Raw genomic sequence first — 16,312 nt, 5'->3', positions numbered from 1 at the left:
AACTCTCAGGAAGTGGGATTTTAGAGAAATTAGTGCGAGCCGTGTGGCCCTAAGAGAGTGTGCAGTTTATATTAGTTTTCTGTGGATGCCGTGTAACAAATTATCACAAATGTAGTGGCTTATAACACCACCTGTTGACGATCTCACAGTTGTGTGTGTCAGAAGTCCAGGCGCAGCGTGGCCCTGCTGGGTCCTCTGCTCGGGGCTCACAGGCTGAAGTCAGTGTTGGCTGGTCTGAGCTCTCCTCTAAAGGCTCTGGGGAAGATCCCGCTTCTGAGTTGTTGGCAGAATTCGGTTCCTTGCAGCTGTAAGACTGAGGTCCTCGTTTGCTTTGCATGTGCCCCCGGCCCCCTTCGTCTGCAGTCCAGCAACAGCACATTGAATGCTTCTGTGCCCCCACTTCTTCCACCTCTCTCTGCTTCCTCTTGTGCTTCTTTTCTCTACCTTTAAGGGCTCTTGAGATTTTACACTGGGCCCACCTGGAAAATCCAGGCTTACCTCTCTGTTTTAAGGTCAACTGACTAGTAACCTTAATCGTGTCTGCAAAATCCCTTTGGCCATGTAATATAACCATCTAACAGAACATAACCATGGGTGTGGCACTGGGGGCAAGGGTCGTGGGGTCAAAATTCTACCAAGCACAGGGTATTTTATATATAACAGAGTACTGTTAAGAACATGGTCTTTCGAGTCGGATACACGCCAGGTTTGAATTCCGGCTCTACCACTTACCAACTTCGTGACCTTGGGCAAATTACTCAGCCTTTCTAGGCATTAACCATAAAGACAGATAACAGGAATTTCTCATTTAGATGCTTTGAGCAGTACCTGGTACCAGGTAAGTGCTCAATAAATGTTAGCTGCAGTTTTACTGGTGGTGCTGGTGGTTATGGAGGGGCTTGCTAAGTGACCCTGCTGCACATTGACCTGCGTCAAAACACTTGGGTACAGTGCTGTCCCGTAGGACCTCCTGCAGTGGTGACGGTGTTCTGGATCTGTGCTCGCCAGTACAGCAGCTCAGCTGTGGCTGTTGAGCACTTCAGAGGGGGCTGGTGTGACTTAGGATTCCAAATTTTCATTTATTTACTTTACATTACTTTTAATCTAGCCACGCATGGCTGGTGGCTACCAAATTGACGGTGCAGCCTAGCAGCAGTCTAGCACGCAGCGTTGGTTTTCACTTGCAGTTATTTATGTTCCGGTTCCATTAGGACAACTAAAATCTTGCAGAGTGATGTGCCTATAGGGCAAATAAGTCAGTAAATATTAGCAATACTTTTACATAACTTGAGGAGGAGAGAGGGCTGTTTTTTGTTTGGTTTTGGTTTTTTTTCCAATATACAGACAATAACATGACTCCTGAAATTCACGGTAGAAAGTAACATGGCATATTACCCCATAGTTTATGGAAGGAAAAAAAACAGGGAAGGTGAAGATTGATTTCAGTGATTTTTTTGTTTTAACCTAAATGATTCAGAAGAATGATCAGATTTATGTGGCAGTGTTTGAGACCCTCAGCATTGAGGACATGATGTCTTTTCCAGTTTGCGTTAGGCCTGTTCTCAGAAGTTTATTGTTGGAAAGCAGTGGCAGCACGGGGACTGTTTACTCTGCTCTGGAAGCTTGTCTGTTGCTTTTCTGAGAAGGTGTTATTGCCTGTGAACTTCCTGCTTTTACACCAGCATGCATCCTGTCTCTCACCTCACTTTTTTTTTGTTTAACAGTCAAAATGTTCTTGTCCTACACAGCTCGGTTTTGCAAAGCCCATTTGAGCAAAAAGTATCTTTGTTTGCATTCAGCAGCAGCTGCTTCCACTTAAAATAAGTAATAATTAAGTTGATTTATAAATTGGATATTTCTCTAGCGGCAGTGAAAATTACATAGCTTTTGGACTTGAATTGTCTTTTGGACTTGAATTGTCTAAGTTGCGTTTTGTTTTGGGCTTTGTAGCCAACCTGTCTCGGTCAGCTTTCCTGTCTCAGAGGTATTATGAAGACTTGGATGAAGTCAGCTCAACATCATCCATTTCCCAGTCTCTGGAAGGTGAAGACACACGGGCAACCTGTAAGGATGACGACGCAGTGGTTCAGGTTCCCCGGCATGCTCCTGTGGTTCGGACGCCTTCCATCCAGCCCAGTCTTTTGCCCCAGGCGACTCCTTTTGCTAAATCTCATCTGATTCATGGTTCGCCAGGTGTGATGGGAGCTTCAGGTAAGTAAACAATGAGACAGGAAATGATCTTTTTTCCCTAAGAGATCTCTTAACTCCTGAAGGAACTGTAACTGGGTTTTATATTATCACACCCATAAGTTATGGGTTCCAGCCCATTTCTGTTAATATTCTAGAAATTACAGGACAGATTCAAGAGGTGTGTTCCCCTTGAAAATGGTTGGTAGGACCTGAGGAAGAGAATACCCTGCAGGGTTCACAGTTACTGCTTCACTGTGGAGCACAGCTTGTGCCTTTCACGTCCCACCCCATTTCAGCCCCTCCATTGTAGCCATGTTGTGCCTCCGAGTTCCCCAGCCAGAATGCTCGTTCTCTGCGTTGGCTCGCTGATGGGACCTGTATTGTGCTGTCACACCTTCATTTCAGGGCAGCAGGACTTTGTATTACAGTGACTTCTAAGCGGACAGAGCCGGGCACGAGGTACCAGAATGGAGAGATTTTATGAGAGGAGAGCAGGACATTGCTCTGTTTTGGCACAAAAGTTACGTCTTGCTCAGTGTCAGAGGAAATGATCATGTGAAGTATTTTCACTAATAGAAGTGGGCAGGCAAATTGCCTGCAGCATCTTTGAAAGATAAAAGCGCCAGCCTGTCAGTTTGCCAGTACTTTTCTGTGTTAATGCTTCAGGATTTTTGATCTTAACATTTTCCCTGCAGCCACACGTGGAGAATTTACCAGTTTAATTTTTGTGTTTTCTTCTTCTCTGACCCACTGTCTCACTTAATTTATCTTTTTTCCTCAGTGTCTACACCTGCTAGCAAAGTTATTCCCCAAGGGGCTGACAGCACAATGCTTGCAACAAAAACCGTGAAGCATGGCGCCCCTGGCCCTTCCCACCCCATCTCTGCTCCCCAGGCGGCCGCTGCGGCAGCCCTGAGACGGCAGATGGCCAGTCAGGCGCCAGGTAAGAACATCTCTGCAGGGGCTGATGGTGAGCTGTCTGAGCCCCGGGCCAGGACACAGGTGCCAGGAAACGGCGGGCTCTCCTTGCTGCCCTTCAGAAGAGAGGGCTGATGTGATAGGTCTTCACCTTTTGGGGGAGAGAGTTCTGCGAAGGCACAGACTTAGTCGGGAACTTTCCCTTTAAGGGGCAGTATTATCTGCCACATTCAGTTAAGTGGGAGATCAGTGGGGTTTTTTGATGGAGTTGTTAATCCCTACTTTTGAATAATGTCTGCTTTAAGCCCAAAACTAATCTTCACAGTTAGATCACCTAATAACATTAGAGTTGTCTGATGGTATCTTAAGGACCCCAGCCACCCTCTGAGGTGGGTATAAGTATGCCCATTTTGCTTTTGAGTAATGTAAGGTTTGGAGAGGTGAAGGTCACCTGACCAATACGTAACAAAACCCAGACTCCAACCCTGTGTTCTTTGTATTGTAGTACAGCTTTTTCTCTTAAGACTGCAAATTTAAGATGGAAACTTGACAGATGAAAACTCTAAGAAGCTAATCAGCTTTTGCATTTTGTCAGTGGTTTGTGGCTATCCGTAATTTTCTACATTAAGATTTATAGGTAATTCGCCCCAGGACCTCAGTTATCACTAGCTATCAATTTTTATAAGCCAGTGGTTCTCAGCCAGAGGCTATTTTGCCCCGCCCATCTCCCCTCCAGCAGTTAGCAGTGTTGCTGGCATTTAGTGGGTAGAGGCCAGGAATGCTGCAAAAAAAATCCTAAATGCACAAGACAACCCCACAACAAAGAATTATCCAGCCCCAAAATGTCAATAGTGCCAAGGTTGAGAAACTCGGCTATAAATCAAATATTTTTGTTTTAGCTGAATAAAATTATTTTTTAGTTCTGTAACTGCTTAGAACACATACCAATTTAGGCTAAAATTTTAAAAGACTAAAAAGACATGATGGTTTTATTTAGACAAAAAAGAATTACCATTATATAATAATAAAAGATTTCCAGGAAAAGTTCAAATATTAAAACGCTTATTAAACCGTCTAAAATAGATATGAAAGAGCAAAAACCAGATAACTTTTTAAGGCACTTTTGAGCCATCTGAAAAAATAAGAAACCTTTGATGTTTTAAATATTGGTTGGACCAAGCAGAGTCTTAGCATTGTGCTGAACAGGCCCAAAATCAAGCTGATTGAGTTGGTTATTTATAAACTTAAAGTCTGTCAGGATTTAGGATTATTCCACTCTCAGCAGGAGGTGGTGTGATGTCTGTTATCATTTTGGAAGCAAATATGTCTAAGGTGTAGGCACCTCTGAATATGAAGGATGAAATACATGCGGTCATGGGCAAGATGTCCCTGGTTACCTCTCTGGACGAGGGAGTGAAGTGAGCCGCCATGGACCCACCATCCTGCCTGGGCTACAGCTTTCAACTTTGCCCAAAGTATAGTTGGAAGAGATCTAAGAGCTTTGCTTAGGCCTTCTTAATAGTTAATTATGAAATATCATTAAGTCTTGGGCCACAGCTTTAAATTGTAAGACACAAAAAAGGAGATACGAAAGCTGACAAGCCTAAGATAGATAAGTAGGTGTCAAGTCAATCCCTGTTGCCATTCCTTAATTCAGGCCTCTTGGCCTCATTTTTCACGTTTTATTCATCATGTCTGTCTCACTAAGGCGTGAGCTTCTTTAGACAAGGAACTGTGTTTCAGACATTTTTTTGTATTCCCAGCACCTCAGTCCGACAATAATAAGCTCATGCGAAAGAACAGTTGAAAGAATGAATGCATGATGGATGGCAGAAGCCCTTAGTCCGAACACTGCTAATCCTCTAGCTCTTTCTGCCCTTTTCCAGGGCGAGCCAACAATATGGCAGGTGTCTCAGCTCTGCTGTATAAAAGCTGGCTAGGGAATTCCTTTTTTCTAAACTAGTACATTTGATTAAATTGCATAAAGCTTCACCACATAGTTTTTATGAACGGAGTAGGCCAGGCGCTCCACTGAGCACAGTGCTGCAGAGCAACCTAAGTTTCCTGTGTATAATAAGTTTGCATTCTGCTTGAGTTTGTGTGCTAGTTTATACCTGGCTAGAATTTTTGATCCTTTACTGCAATTAATGTGCCTTTCTCTTCTCTATTTAAATAGCTGTCAGTACTTTGACTGAATCAACTTTGAAGAATGTCCCTCAAGTGGTAAATGTGCAGGAATTGAAGAATAATCCTGCAGCCCCCTCTGCAGCGATGGGGTATGTTACTACTTTTCAGTGTGTTTAATTTAAGCCCGTGAATTATTCTGTAATAGTGGTGAACTGCCTGCAGGGAGCAGCATTGCCATTGTCAGAGTGTGACTATTTTTCCTGCAGAACTTTAGGTTATAAGAGGGGTGGAGTGGACAGCTAATCTTGGGTACACAACTGGGTTTTCAGGAGATTGTCGTCTTCAACTGGCAGTAACAGTTGCCTCATAAACCTTCAAAGTCTTGGTGACATATACTCAGTATGCTGTTTGTCATGTGTAAGTCAACGTATGATACACATTACGGTTACTAAGTCAGGTAAGGTGTACGGTTTGATTTTTGATTTTTTTTTGTTTTTTAATACTCTTGAGGCTCCTGAGTTGGCACTTCGACTCTAATGCAGACTGTTGATTCTGAAAACCCAGTGATGATCTTGAGATTGACGGTCTCTCCTCCCTTCCTTCCTGTCTCCAGGCGTTCCTGTTCTTTCAGGTTTCTCATACCTTTTGTATGAAAAAACAATCTTTTAAAAGGCACCAGCTCTGTTTGGAGACTTCTAGCGTGTCTTCATGCCATATCTGAGGGCCGGATCATTGCTGCCAGAGCTGACTTTTCTTAAGTCTGAATCTGTGTTTAGAATTCAAGGCATTGACTCCGTGTCACTGTTCTAGGCAGCAGGGTTCATAGAATATGCTTGTGCCCTATTGCTCTGTGTATTTTGTAGCCAGGAGCTCTTCAGTGTGGCTGAAGAGGGAAGACTTGAGGGCCGTTTCCTCAGTCTGAATGTAGGGATCGTGAGGACCAGTGTCATTCAGGCACTTAGAGTCTGGTGCCCATTACTAGTCCAGCAGTGAGAAGAACAGCCACAGACCCTGTGTTTTTTCCAGTTTACATTAGCTCTCTCCTACTCCCCTGCCCCCAGGTCTGCTCACTGTTCTGTTTTGGCTTTATCGAGTGGCCCTGCTGCACTAGTCCACTGGCCTCTTCTTTCCACATTGGTCCATTTATCAACACTGCCAGGAATTTCTTAGTTATCTCAGGGCCATACTAACAGCCAAAAACAAGCCTACTCGCTTTCCTATCTTGTAGTGACCTTGAAGCTTTGGTATGCTGTTTAGACCAAGATGGCATTTGTGGTCGTTGTGAACTTCTCAAGGGAAAGAACTATGCATTAGAGTTTGGGAGTTATAGCCAGATTCCTAGTGTAGGGTAGGCAAAGAAAAGCCACTGCAAGGCAGAATATTACATAAGACAGGAAAATCCAGCTTAATGGTAAAAGAAATATGGTCTGGTATTTCTGAGATATTTTAGCTGTTAACCATGTGTGAGAAGCACCTATTGGTGATTTCCTTTATCTTATCTCAGGCTTTGTTTCCCTCCAAGGTTCATCTGAGCTAATCATTGTTAAGGGCTTTGCTAAAGGAGCAATGCTGAGTTTGCCCTTTTTACTGACTAAGAAAAATAGACACAAGAGTTAAAAAGGGGGATTCCCTAGTGGCACAGTGGCTGAGAGTCCGCCTGCCAACTCAGGGGACACGGGTTCGTGCCCCGGTCCGGGAAGATCCCACATGCCGCGGAGCGGCTGGGCCCGTGAGCCATGGCTGCTGAGCCTGCACGTCTGGAGTCTGTGCTCCGTAACGGGAGAGGCCACAACAGTGAGAGGCCCGTGTACCACCAAAAAAAAAAAAAAAAGTTAAAAAGGAATCGAAGAAACTCTCTTCCTTTCCCCCCAGAGTATGGACTCTGGCGCACTTATTTAACTTGTAAGCCCAGAGTGGTGCCTGGAATGCAGTTCCTTTTTAATAACCACTTGTTGAATAATAGGTGAATCTAAGCATAATTGACAAGTGGAAATTGGTATTTACCACCTCCCTCAATAAGAAAGCTTCAGAGGGAATTACATTCATTATCAAATTACTTTCAGATTCTCTTAAGCAGTAGTTTGGTAAGTGTATTTTAAATATTTAATTTTGCATTTAACTTTTTCTGAGTAATGTCTTAAAGAGATTTATTATAAGATGAGCTTACACATTTCTTGCAAATCAAAACTACAGTGAGATATCACCTCACACGGTCAGAATGGCCATCATCAAAAAATCTACAAACAATAAATGCTGGAGAGGGTGTGCAGAAAAGGAAACTCTCCTACACTGTGGGTGGGAATGTAAATTGGTTATGGCCACTATGGAGAACAGTATGGAGGCTCCTTAAAAAACTAAAAACAGAACTACCATATGACCCAGCAATCCCACTACTGGGCGTATACCCGGAGAAAACCATAATTCCAAAAGATACATGCATCCCAGTGTTGACTGAAGCACTATTTACAATAGCCAAGACATGGAAGCAACCTAAATGTCCATCGACAGAGGAATGGATAAAGAAGATGTGGTACATACATACAGTGGGATATTACTCAGCCATAAAAAAGAACAAAATAATGCCATTTGTAGCAACGTGGGTGGACCTAGAGATTGTCATACTGAATGAAGTAAGTCAGACACAGAAAGGCAAATATCATATGATATCACTTATATGTGGAATCTAAAAAAAACGGGGTACAAATGAACTTAAGACAGAAGTAGAGTCATGGAGGTAGAAAACAAATTTATGGTTACCAGGGGATAAGGGGGGGAGCGATAAATTGGGAGACTAGGACTGACATATACACACTACTATATATAAAACAGATAACTAATAAGAACCTGCTGTCTAGCACAGGGAACTCTACTCAATACTCTGTAATGGGAAAAGAATCTAAAAAAAAAAAGAGGAGTGGATGTATGTGTATGTATAACCGATTCACTTTGCTTACACCTGAAACTAACACAACATTGTAAATCAACTGTACTCCAATAAAAATTTTAAAACAAAAGCAAACAAACAAAAAAGATGAGCTTACACATTTCTGCCGTTGGTATATCTTATGTTCATTGGCCTCATCCCTTATATTCACCTCCTGTTTTCAGGAAGAGGGTTTATCTGGAGCAAACCCATGGCTATCTAGACTCCTCTCCAGTGCTCAGTCACGTGATTCAGCGGGTTCCTAAGGGGTGTCTGCCATGAGCATGATAACACCCTGGGTATTTGGGATCCAGTAGTGAGTAAGACATACCAGGTCCCCGCTTTCCTGGCACTTAGATCTTAGCAAGAAGACAGCCACTAGACAACCCATTACATCGACAGTTCTCTAACTGCAGTATAATGAGTTGGATGAAGGAGACGTACAAGGTGCTAAGAAGGCACACAGTGAGGCCATCTGGTTGAATCTGGGGCTGATGAGGAGGCTGGGAAGGAAAAGGTGTTTTAGCTGAAAGTTAAGCAGTGACCAGAAGCTGCCAGGCAGAGTGGAGAGAAGATTGTTATAAACAGAGGGTGCAGGATGTGTAAACGCCCAGACCTGGGAAAGAACAGAGCATGTTTGAGGTGAAGGTGAACGAAGGCCAGTATGTCTAGAGACCTGGCAGGAAATGGAGGATGAAGAAAGCAGGGCCGAATGAGGTTAGAAATACGGTGGGATTTTTGGTTGGTTGGGTTTTTTTCCAAAGCACACCGGATAGATCATTCCTTTCAGGAATTTTGGTGTTCATTTATTCATTCTTTCTACAAATACTTTATGAGCATTTCCTATATGCCACACACTGTTCTAGGTGCCAGGGATAAAGCAGTTAACAAAACAGATTCCCCAAAACCCCCAAACCCTGCCCTTGTCACAGAGAGACAAATGGTACGTAAAATATATAGTATTTTAGGTGGCAATAGGTATGATGGAGAAAATTAAAGCAGAGAAGGGGTTTAGGGACTGTTGTGTGGACATGGGTTGCAATTTTAAATAGGAACAAGGAAGGTGCTATTCATACATGGCTAATGACTAAAATATCTCAGAAATATCAGACCATATTTCTTTCACCATTAAACTGGATTCTCCCGTCTTATGTAATATTTTGCCTTGCAGTGTCTTTTGACACTTAACATTTGAATAAAGACCAAAGACCAGAGAGCAGGTCGCATGAATATCCTAAGGAAGAAAGCCCCAAGCACCAGGCCTGTAGTGAGAGCGTATCTGGCAGGTTCAGGAAGGAGCCAGACAGCCACTGGTGGCTGGAGGGAGAGGGATAGCGGGGCCGGGGCCCGGGATACAGGTCTTGTAACATCTAATAAGCCTCGGTCAGGACCTGGCTGACCAATGGATGTTGAGCAAACTGATCTGATTTATGTTTCCTTTATTAAAAGCAATTTTAGCAGTTTTTTTAAATATTGGGGCATAATTAACCCAGTAAATTCACCTTTTTTTGGTGTAAAAGTCCATGAGGTTTGATAAATGCAGATAGTTCTCTTGACCTATGGTTTTAGCAGGAAGCTTCTGGTTCTTATATTGAGAATAGATGAAAAGGGCTGGAGTGAGGAATGGTAGAAACAGGGAGAACAGTTAGGAAGCTTTATTTTTTTTAAATTGTAAAATATATGTATAACAAAATTTATTAATTTAACCATTTTAAGTGTATAGTGACATTAAGTACATTTACAGTGTTGTGTAACCTTCACCACTATCTGTTTCCAGAACTTTTTCATTATCTCATTCAGAAACTGTAGCCATTAAATAGTAACTCTTTACTCCCCCTTCCCTTTAGTGTCTGGTAGCCTTTATTCTACTTTCTGTCTCTAAGAATTTGTCTGTTCTAGGTACATCATATAAGTAGAATCATACAGTAAGTATTTGTCCTTTTGTGTCTGGCTTATTTCGCTCAAATTTTCCAGATTTATCCATGTTGGAGCGTATGTCAGAATTTCATTCTTTTTATGGCTGAATAATATTCCATTGTATGCGTATGTCCTATTTTACTTATCCATTCATCTGTAAGTTGACACTTCCGTGTTTCCCCTCTTCTTGTACAAGTATCTGTTGGAGTCCTTGCTTTCAGTTATTTGGGGTAATGTTTTAGGAGTGGAATTGCTAGATCATATGGTAATTCTGCATTTAGCTTTTTGAGCTAAATGTAGTTCAAACTGTTTTCCAAAGCAGCTGCACCATTTTAGATTCCCAGTAGCAACGTATGAGGTTCCAATTTCTCCACATCCTCACTAATATTTGTTATCGTCCAACTTTTTGATTATAGCTATCCTAATGGGTGTTACATGGTATCTCCTTGTGGTTTTGATATGCATTTCCCTTATGACGAATGATAATTGGGAGTCTATTCATATGCTTATTGGCCATTTGTATCTTCTTTAAAGACATGTCTATTTAGATCCTTTGCCTGTTTTTTAATTGGGTTATTTATCTTAATTGTTGAGGTGTCATATTCTTTATGTAATCTACATTCAAGTCCCTTATCAGATACATGATTTGTGAATATGTTTTCCCATTCTTTGAATAGTTTTCACTTTCTTGATAGTGTCCTTTGGAACAACAAAATTTTTAATTTTGATGAAATTCAGTTTATTTTTTTCTTTTGTTGCTTGTGCTATAGGTGTCTTACATATAGGTATGTGTTTAAGAAACCATTGCTTAATCCAAGATCATAAAGATTTACTCCTGTGTTTTCTTCTAAGTTTGAGCTCTCACATTTAGGTCTTTGATCTGTTTTGAGTTAATTTTTGTAAATAGTGTGACTCTGTGGTCCAACATCTTTATTTTGCATGTGGATATTCAGTTGTCCCAGCACCATTTGCAGAAAAGACTCTTTTTTTTTTCCCCCTTTGAATTGTCTTGGTGCCCTTGTCAGATTGATCGGTTTTCTAATGTTAAACCAATTGTTGGTAATGATGTATTGTCCTTTTTTTATATATGGTTGGATTCAATTTGCTAAAATTTTGTTAAGAATTTTTTCATGTCTTAATGAGCGATATTGGTCTGTAGATTTTGTTTTTTTTGTAATATCATTGTTTCATTCTGGTATCAGAGTAATGCTGGCCTTACAGAATGAGTTGGGGAGCGTTCCTTCCTTTTCAGTTTTCTGGAAGAGTTTATGTAGATTTGTTATTATTTCATCCTTAAGTGTTTGGTAGAATTCACCACTGAAGCCATTTTGGCTTGGAAATTTCAGTTTCTTTAGTAGATATAGGACTATTCAGCTTATCCACTTCTTGAGTGAACTTTGGTAGTTTGTGCCTTCCAAGAAATTTGTTCATTTCATTTGAGTTATCGAATTTATTGGCATGACGTTTTTTGTAATAGTCACTGATAATCATCCTTTTAATGTGGATAGAATTCATAATGATTTCACTTCCCTCTTTCCTGTTAGTGGTGATTTGTGTCTTTTTTTACCTCATCAGTCTAGCTAGAGGTTTATCAATTTTATTGATCTCAAAGAAACCAGCTTTTGGTTTCATTGATTTTTTTCCTATTACTTTTTTACTTGGCCTTTATTATTTCATTTTCCTACTTACTTTGGGTTTTATTTACTCTTTTTTCTAGTTTCTTAAGGTAGAAGCTAATGTCATTGATTTGAGACTGTTCTTTTCTAATACAGGCATTTTAGTGCTATAAATTTCCCTCTGAGAATTGCTTTGGCTACATCCCACAGATTTTTTTTTTTTTTTTTCCGGTATGCGGGCCTCTCACTGTTGTGGCCTCTTCCGTTGCGGAGCACAGGCTCCAGATGCGCAGGCTCAGCAGCCATGGCTCACGGGCCCAGCCGCTCCGTGGCATGTGGGATCTTCCCAGACCGGGGCACGAACCCGTGTCCCCTGCACCGGCAGGTGGACTCTCAACCACTGTGCCACCAGGGAAGCCCGAAAATTTAGTTTTTTAAAGTAAAATTTGGGGGGAGTTCCCTGGTGGCTAGGATTCCTCATTTTGACTGCCGTGGCCCGGTTCAATCCCTGGTCAGGGAACTGAGATACCGCAAGCTGCACAGTGTGGGCAAATAAACTTAATTGTTAACATTTTTCCATGTCATTATAAATTCTTAACAATCCTGTTTTCATATTTAATATAGGTCTTTTTTAAAGCTCTAATACAGTTCCAACTTGCATTATTTAAGTTACTTGACACCTAGACATGCATGCAAAAACTACAGTTTGATTTAGCAGGCTTTTAGATGATATTTTGGAAAGTATTTGAGTCTTCAAAGACATAAAATTTACCAATAGGGGACAACAGTTGGTGGTAACAAGACATAAGAAACCCCTAAAAGTGAACTTTTTTTTTCTCTACTGACTGATATTCAGGGATGTGCTTCTTACCTTGTTACCAACAATGTTAAAATAATTTGACACTTAGATAATTTTGCATGCTTGCAGCCATATCTGTTGGATAAATTCTCAGTTGTAGGACTGCTGAGGCAAAGGAGATATCCATATATGTGAGTGTATGTACATACATATAATTTTTATAATTGTTGTCAACTTTCTCTCAGTAGAGCTTATACCAATTTCTCCTTCCCACAGGCAGTGTATGACAATCTGGCTCCCCATATCTTTGCCAAGATTATCAAACTTTACAATTACTACAGTCTGATAGGTGAAAAAATGAACTGAGAGCTTTTGTTTTCAATATCTTCTATTATTTTCTTTTTCTCTCCTGATTTATTTCTTCAGTTGCTTTTGTTAAGTAATCCTGTCTCCTTACTTGCTTCACCTTTAAATAATTACAAAAAATTCATAGTTCATTAAATAGTTAACTTTAGCAGCTTTCACAGTTTAGATCCACTGTGTCATATGTGAGTTTATAAAAAGATATACATGATAATGATTAAGACTTACCAAAATAAAACATAACCAGGTCTGTTGTTTTTTAAGCTCTTTAAAATGTTGAAATAGGTAGAAGAATGAGTAGTTGGCCCCTTTCACAACAATAGTATGAATATTTGCCTTGTTAAAGTTCATTAAAGTTTAAGGGACCACTAAGAAAGGGCCTAGGCAACATTTTAATGCTTCACAGTCTTAACAACTCAATTTTATCATTGTGTGTAGGGTACACAGCCCTAGAATGTGTATGCATTAGCCTGACTATGTCAGCAGGCAGTGCTGATAGGGCGTGGCAAAAAACAGAAAAATGGCTTTGCTGTGTTCAAGGCAGTGTTTGAACGAGGTTTTGTTGTGACATTTTTTGATGTTTATCATACTTGATATGTTCACCTCCACTTGTGTATTAACTTTTATCAGGATGGTCTGGGTAATGGAGAGTCGGAGAACTTAAGTTCTGTTGCAGTTGTTTTTCTCCAAGAACCTAATTTTACTACTCTTAGTGACCTGTGTAGCTCCATTCCTCCTTTCTAAAGCAGTGCCCTAGTGTTGGCAGTAGTATAAATGTCATTTGTAGACTCATGTAGTAAATATATGTGACAGTGCCATTTTCTGCCTGTGGTCCTTTGATCTCTGTTTTCAGCTGTGGAACAGAACATTCCAAATGAATTTCCAGTGATCTCTTTTCAGGTCCATACTGCTAGAAAGTGGAATACAGTCATCCAAAATATGATAATTCCAAGTTTAGTATTTCCATCTTCTCTTGAACATTTCTAGCTGTTGATTTCCATTGTTTTGGTTCACAATCCCGCACAAGTCTTTGAACACACTTGTTTGGTAGTACACTGTTCTTTTCTGCTTGTGCTCTTGGATCATGGTGGGTCCGATTTAGTCAGTAGGTTTGTTAACTGATTACACTGAGCAGCATTTCTCTGCAGGGTTGTCATATGGCCCAGTGTGTAAGTACTGTGAATCCTAATTTTGTGTGTTTGGGGATTTAGGACACCCAAGAGATTTATAGCATTATCACAAGTAAATAGAACAATAATTACACTCAGTCTGCTTCATGCATGCTTTAATTTACCGTCATGTCATAACTAAGTTTAGGGTGCAAAAAATATGCTAAAATTGGGTGAATTGCTGCTTTTCTTTTTATTTGTAGTTTCTTTTTTTTGCTTATCTTTAAGAAAGCATGAAATATTTTCATTGCCCTCGTGACTCGCCTGAGCTGCCGCCATTTTTCCACCTAAGTCGGCTGTGTCCGCCCAGGGATTTCTCAGTCCCAGCATCTCGCTCACACATTCCTTTTCTCGTTGGAGAGTCAGCAGATGAGGGGAGCAGTGTCCCTGCGTACCTGTTTGGTAGAACATCTCAGGGGAACAGGGGTGTGTCTCTTCAGAGAGGCGCACATTTACATCTCCTTCTCTCTTCAGTAGGAAAATAAAGAGGTTCTGTTTCATTGAAAATAACTGCCTTTTTTCTTCTCTCTGAATCTAACAAAGTTTGTTTGGGAAGGTTCCTGTATTATTCCAGGAGAGTCTCCTGAGGTGACTGTAAGATTATTAAAATGTTTGATAATTTTTTTCTATGAGGCATGGGCTTATTTTTGTCTTTCCTCTTCCAAGTTAATCTTTCGATGGAAAATTATTAATTCTCCCTAAAGGAGAGTTCTGAAAACTAAAACCAGGTCATACAATCGCTGTTCCTCTGCATATACTAGTCAGAGTAGCTGTTCACTGAGGACAGATAGATTGATGGAAAGAATTGCTCCCAGGAGCCAAGGATAGAGCTTTGCGTTAAACGGGTGATTTTTTTCCATCACATATTAACACTAAGTAATTATTGAAATAACAGTTCCCTGCTTACTGTGTTCAGGGGTAACAAAAGATGGTGAGAACTCTTTCTACACACACTGGGTGCACTTTTCATACCATAGCAGAAGTGCAGGTCGGGAAGGGAACCGTGGGATGTTTGACTCTCTTGTGTGCTGACATCGTGAGCGCTGGGCTCCCAGGGCTGGTTGCCGTGAGAAGCTGAGATCTCTTCTTTGAGCCACAGATCATATACATCCCACGGATGTTGTTGAACATTTTCTCAGGCTTGGAAAACAGAATCAGGAATTCCCCACGTGGTCCGGAATGGCGGTGGGTGTTGGGGAGGAGGTGCCAAAGGCTGAGTCTCCAGATAAGAAAAGGATCTACTTCTGAATAGTCATAATTTTTTCCTAGGATTGCAGGTCACTGCTTTGACTTTTATGCTAAAGACCCAACTTTCATTTAAAGAATTTAGTCTTCAATCCGAAAAATGTCGAATGACTTTGATTAGGGTCCCAGACATCTATATTCTACCCCAAAATTGATATTATTTTTTGGACAGAAGGTTGGCTCAGGGATGAATGTGATTTACACCCAGTCATGCCTTTCTCCTGAGCATTTGCTTTGTGTTTTTCAGTTCTTCAGTGCCGTACTCTGCAGCCAAAACACCTCACCCGATGTTGACCCCAGCGGCTGCTAACCAAGCTAAGCAGGTAAATTGCTGATTTTGGCTTTGCTGACGTGACATGCAGTGACTGTCTTTGTAACTGAAGACAATACTGTACTAAGTCCTCATGTTGTTTAAATGAACTATAAGTCTGACAGAGACCTGTGATCCTTTCCCCACAATTTGTGCCAGTCCTGACCTAGTAGGTCAGTTAGGCCCTGATACTGTCTTTGTAGCCATGTGACATTCTGCACCTAGCAATCTTGGGTCATAATTCTGTATTTGTATGGGGTGTCTGTATGGAGTTGAAATTTACTTTCATTTAACATCGTCTTAGTTAACCCATACAACAACCTTATAGACAAGACAGGTGTTCAGCTATGTTTCACTAATGAAGAAGCCGGGGCTCAAGTGACTAACACAGGCTTCCACGGTTTTTATTAAATGATGGAACCAGAGCTGGAACCCAAGTCTTCCGACTTCTTCCTGTCCACTGCTTTGTTCGTTGTACCTTTCAGTATCAGCATCCAGGGGATAGTTTCTCTTGCTTTCTCTTGCAATCCCTGTTTTTCAGACCTTGCATCTTCAGTGATGTTTGTTATGTCTACTTTCAGCCTTTTGCCTGATAAACATTGTCTCTTACAAAAATACGTTATAATATAAACAGTTAAACAATCCAGAAGAAAATAATAGGAGATGGCTGAAAGGTAGATCAAGCTGTCTCTGAAACTTTCCCTAAGAAAACCTGGTTTCTCTGCTACTCATCTC

At 41.0% G+C, this 16,312-nt stretch overlaps 1 protein-coding gene across 2 annotated transcripts in view; it reads left to right on the top strand.

Moving 5' to 3' along the window:
• Positions 1 to 16,312, top strand: part of NUP214 (nucleoporin 214) — a 94,800-nt gene that overhangs the window by 39,526 nt on the left and 38,962 nt on the right. For both annotated transcript variants that reach the window (XM_060100706.1, XM_060100705.1), the window contains exons 22-25: positions 1,951 to 2,211; positions 2,972 to 3,133; positions 5,285 to 5,384; positions 15,515 to 15,590. In XM_060100706.1, the coding sequence (XP_059956689.1) occupies positions 1,951 to 2,211; positions 2,972 to 3,133; positions 5,285 to 5,384; positions 15,515 to 15,590 (599 nt within the window). The remainder of the gene's footprint in view (positions 1 to 1,950; positions 2,212 to 2,971; positions 3,134 to 5,284; positions 5,385 to 15,514; positions 15,591 to 16,312) is intronic.

The sequence above is a fragment of the Mesoplodon densirostris genome, chromosome 6 (genome assembly GCF_025265405.1).
Source record: "Mesoplodon densirostris isolate mMesDen1 chromosome 6, mMesDen1 primary haplotype, whole genome shotgun sequence".
Lineage (NCBI taxonomy): Eukaryota > Metazoa > Chordata > Mammalia > Artiodactyla > Ziphiidae > Mesoplodon > Mesoplodon densirostris.
The sequence above is the reverse complement of the archived record's forward strand: the minus strand, read 5'-3'. Positions and strand labels throughout refer to the sequence as shown.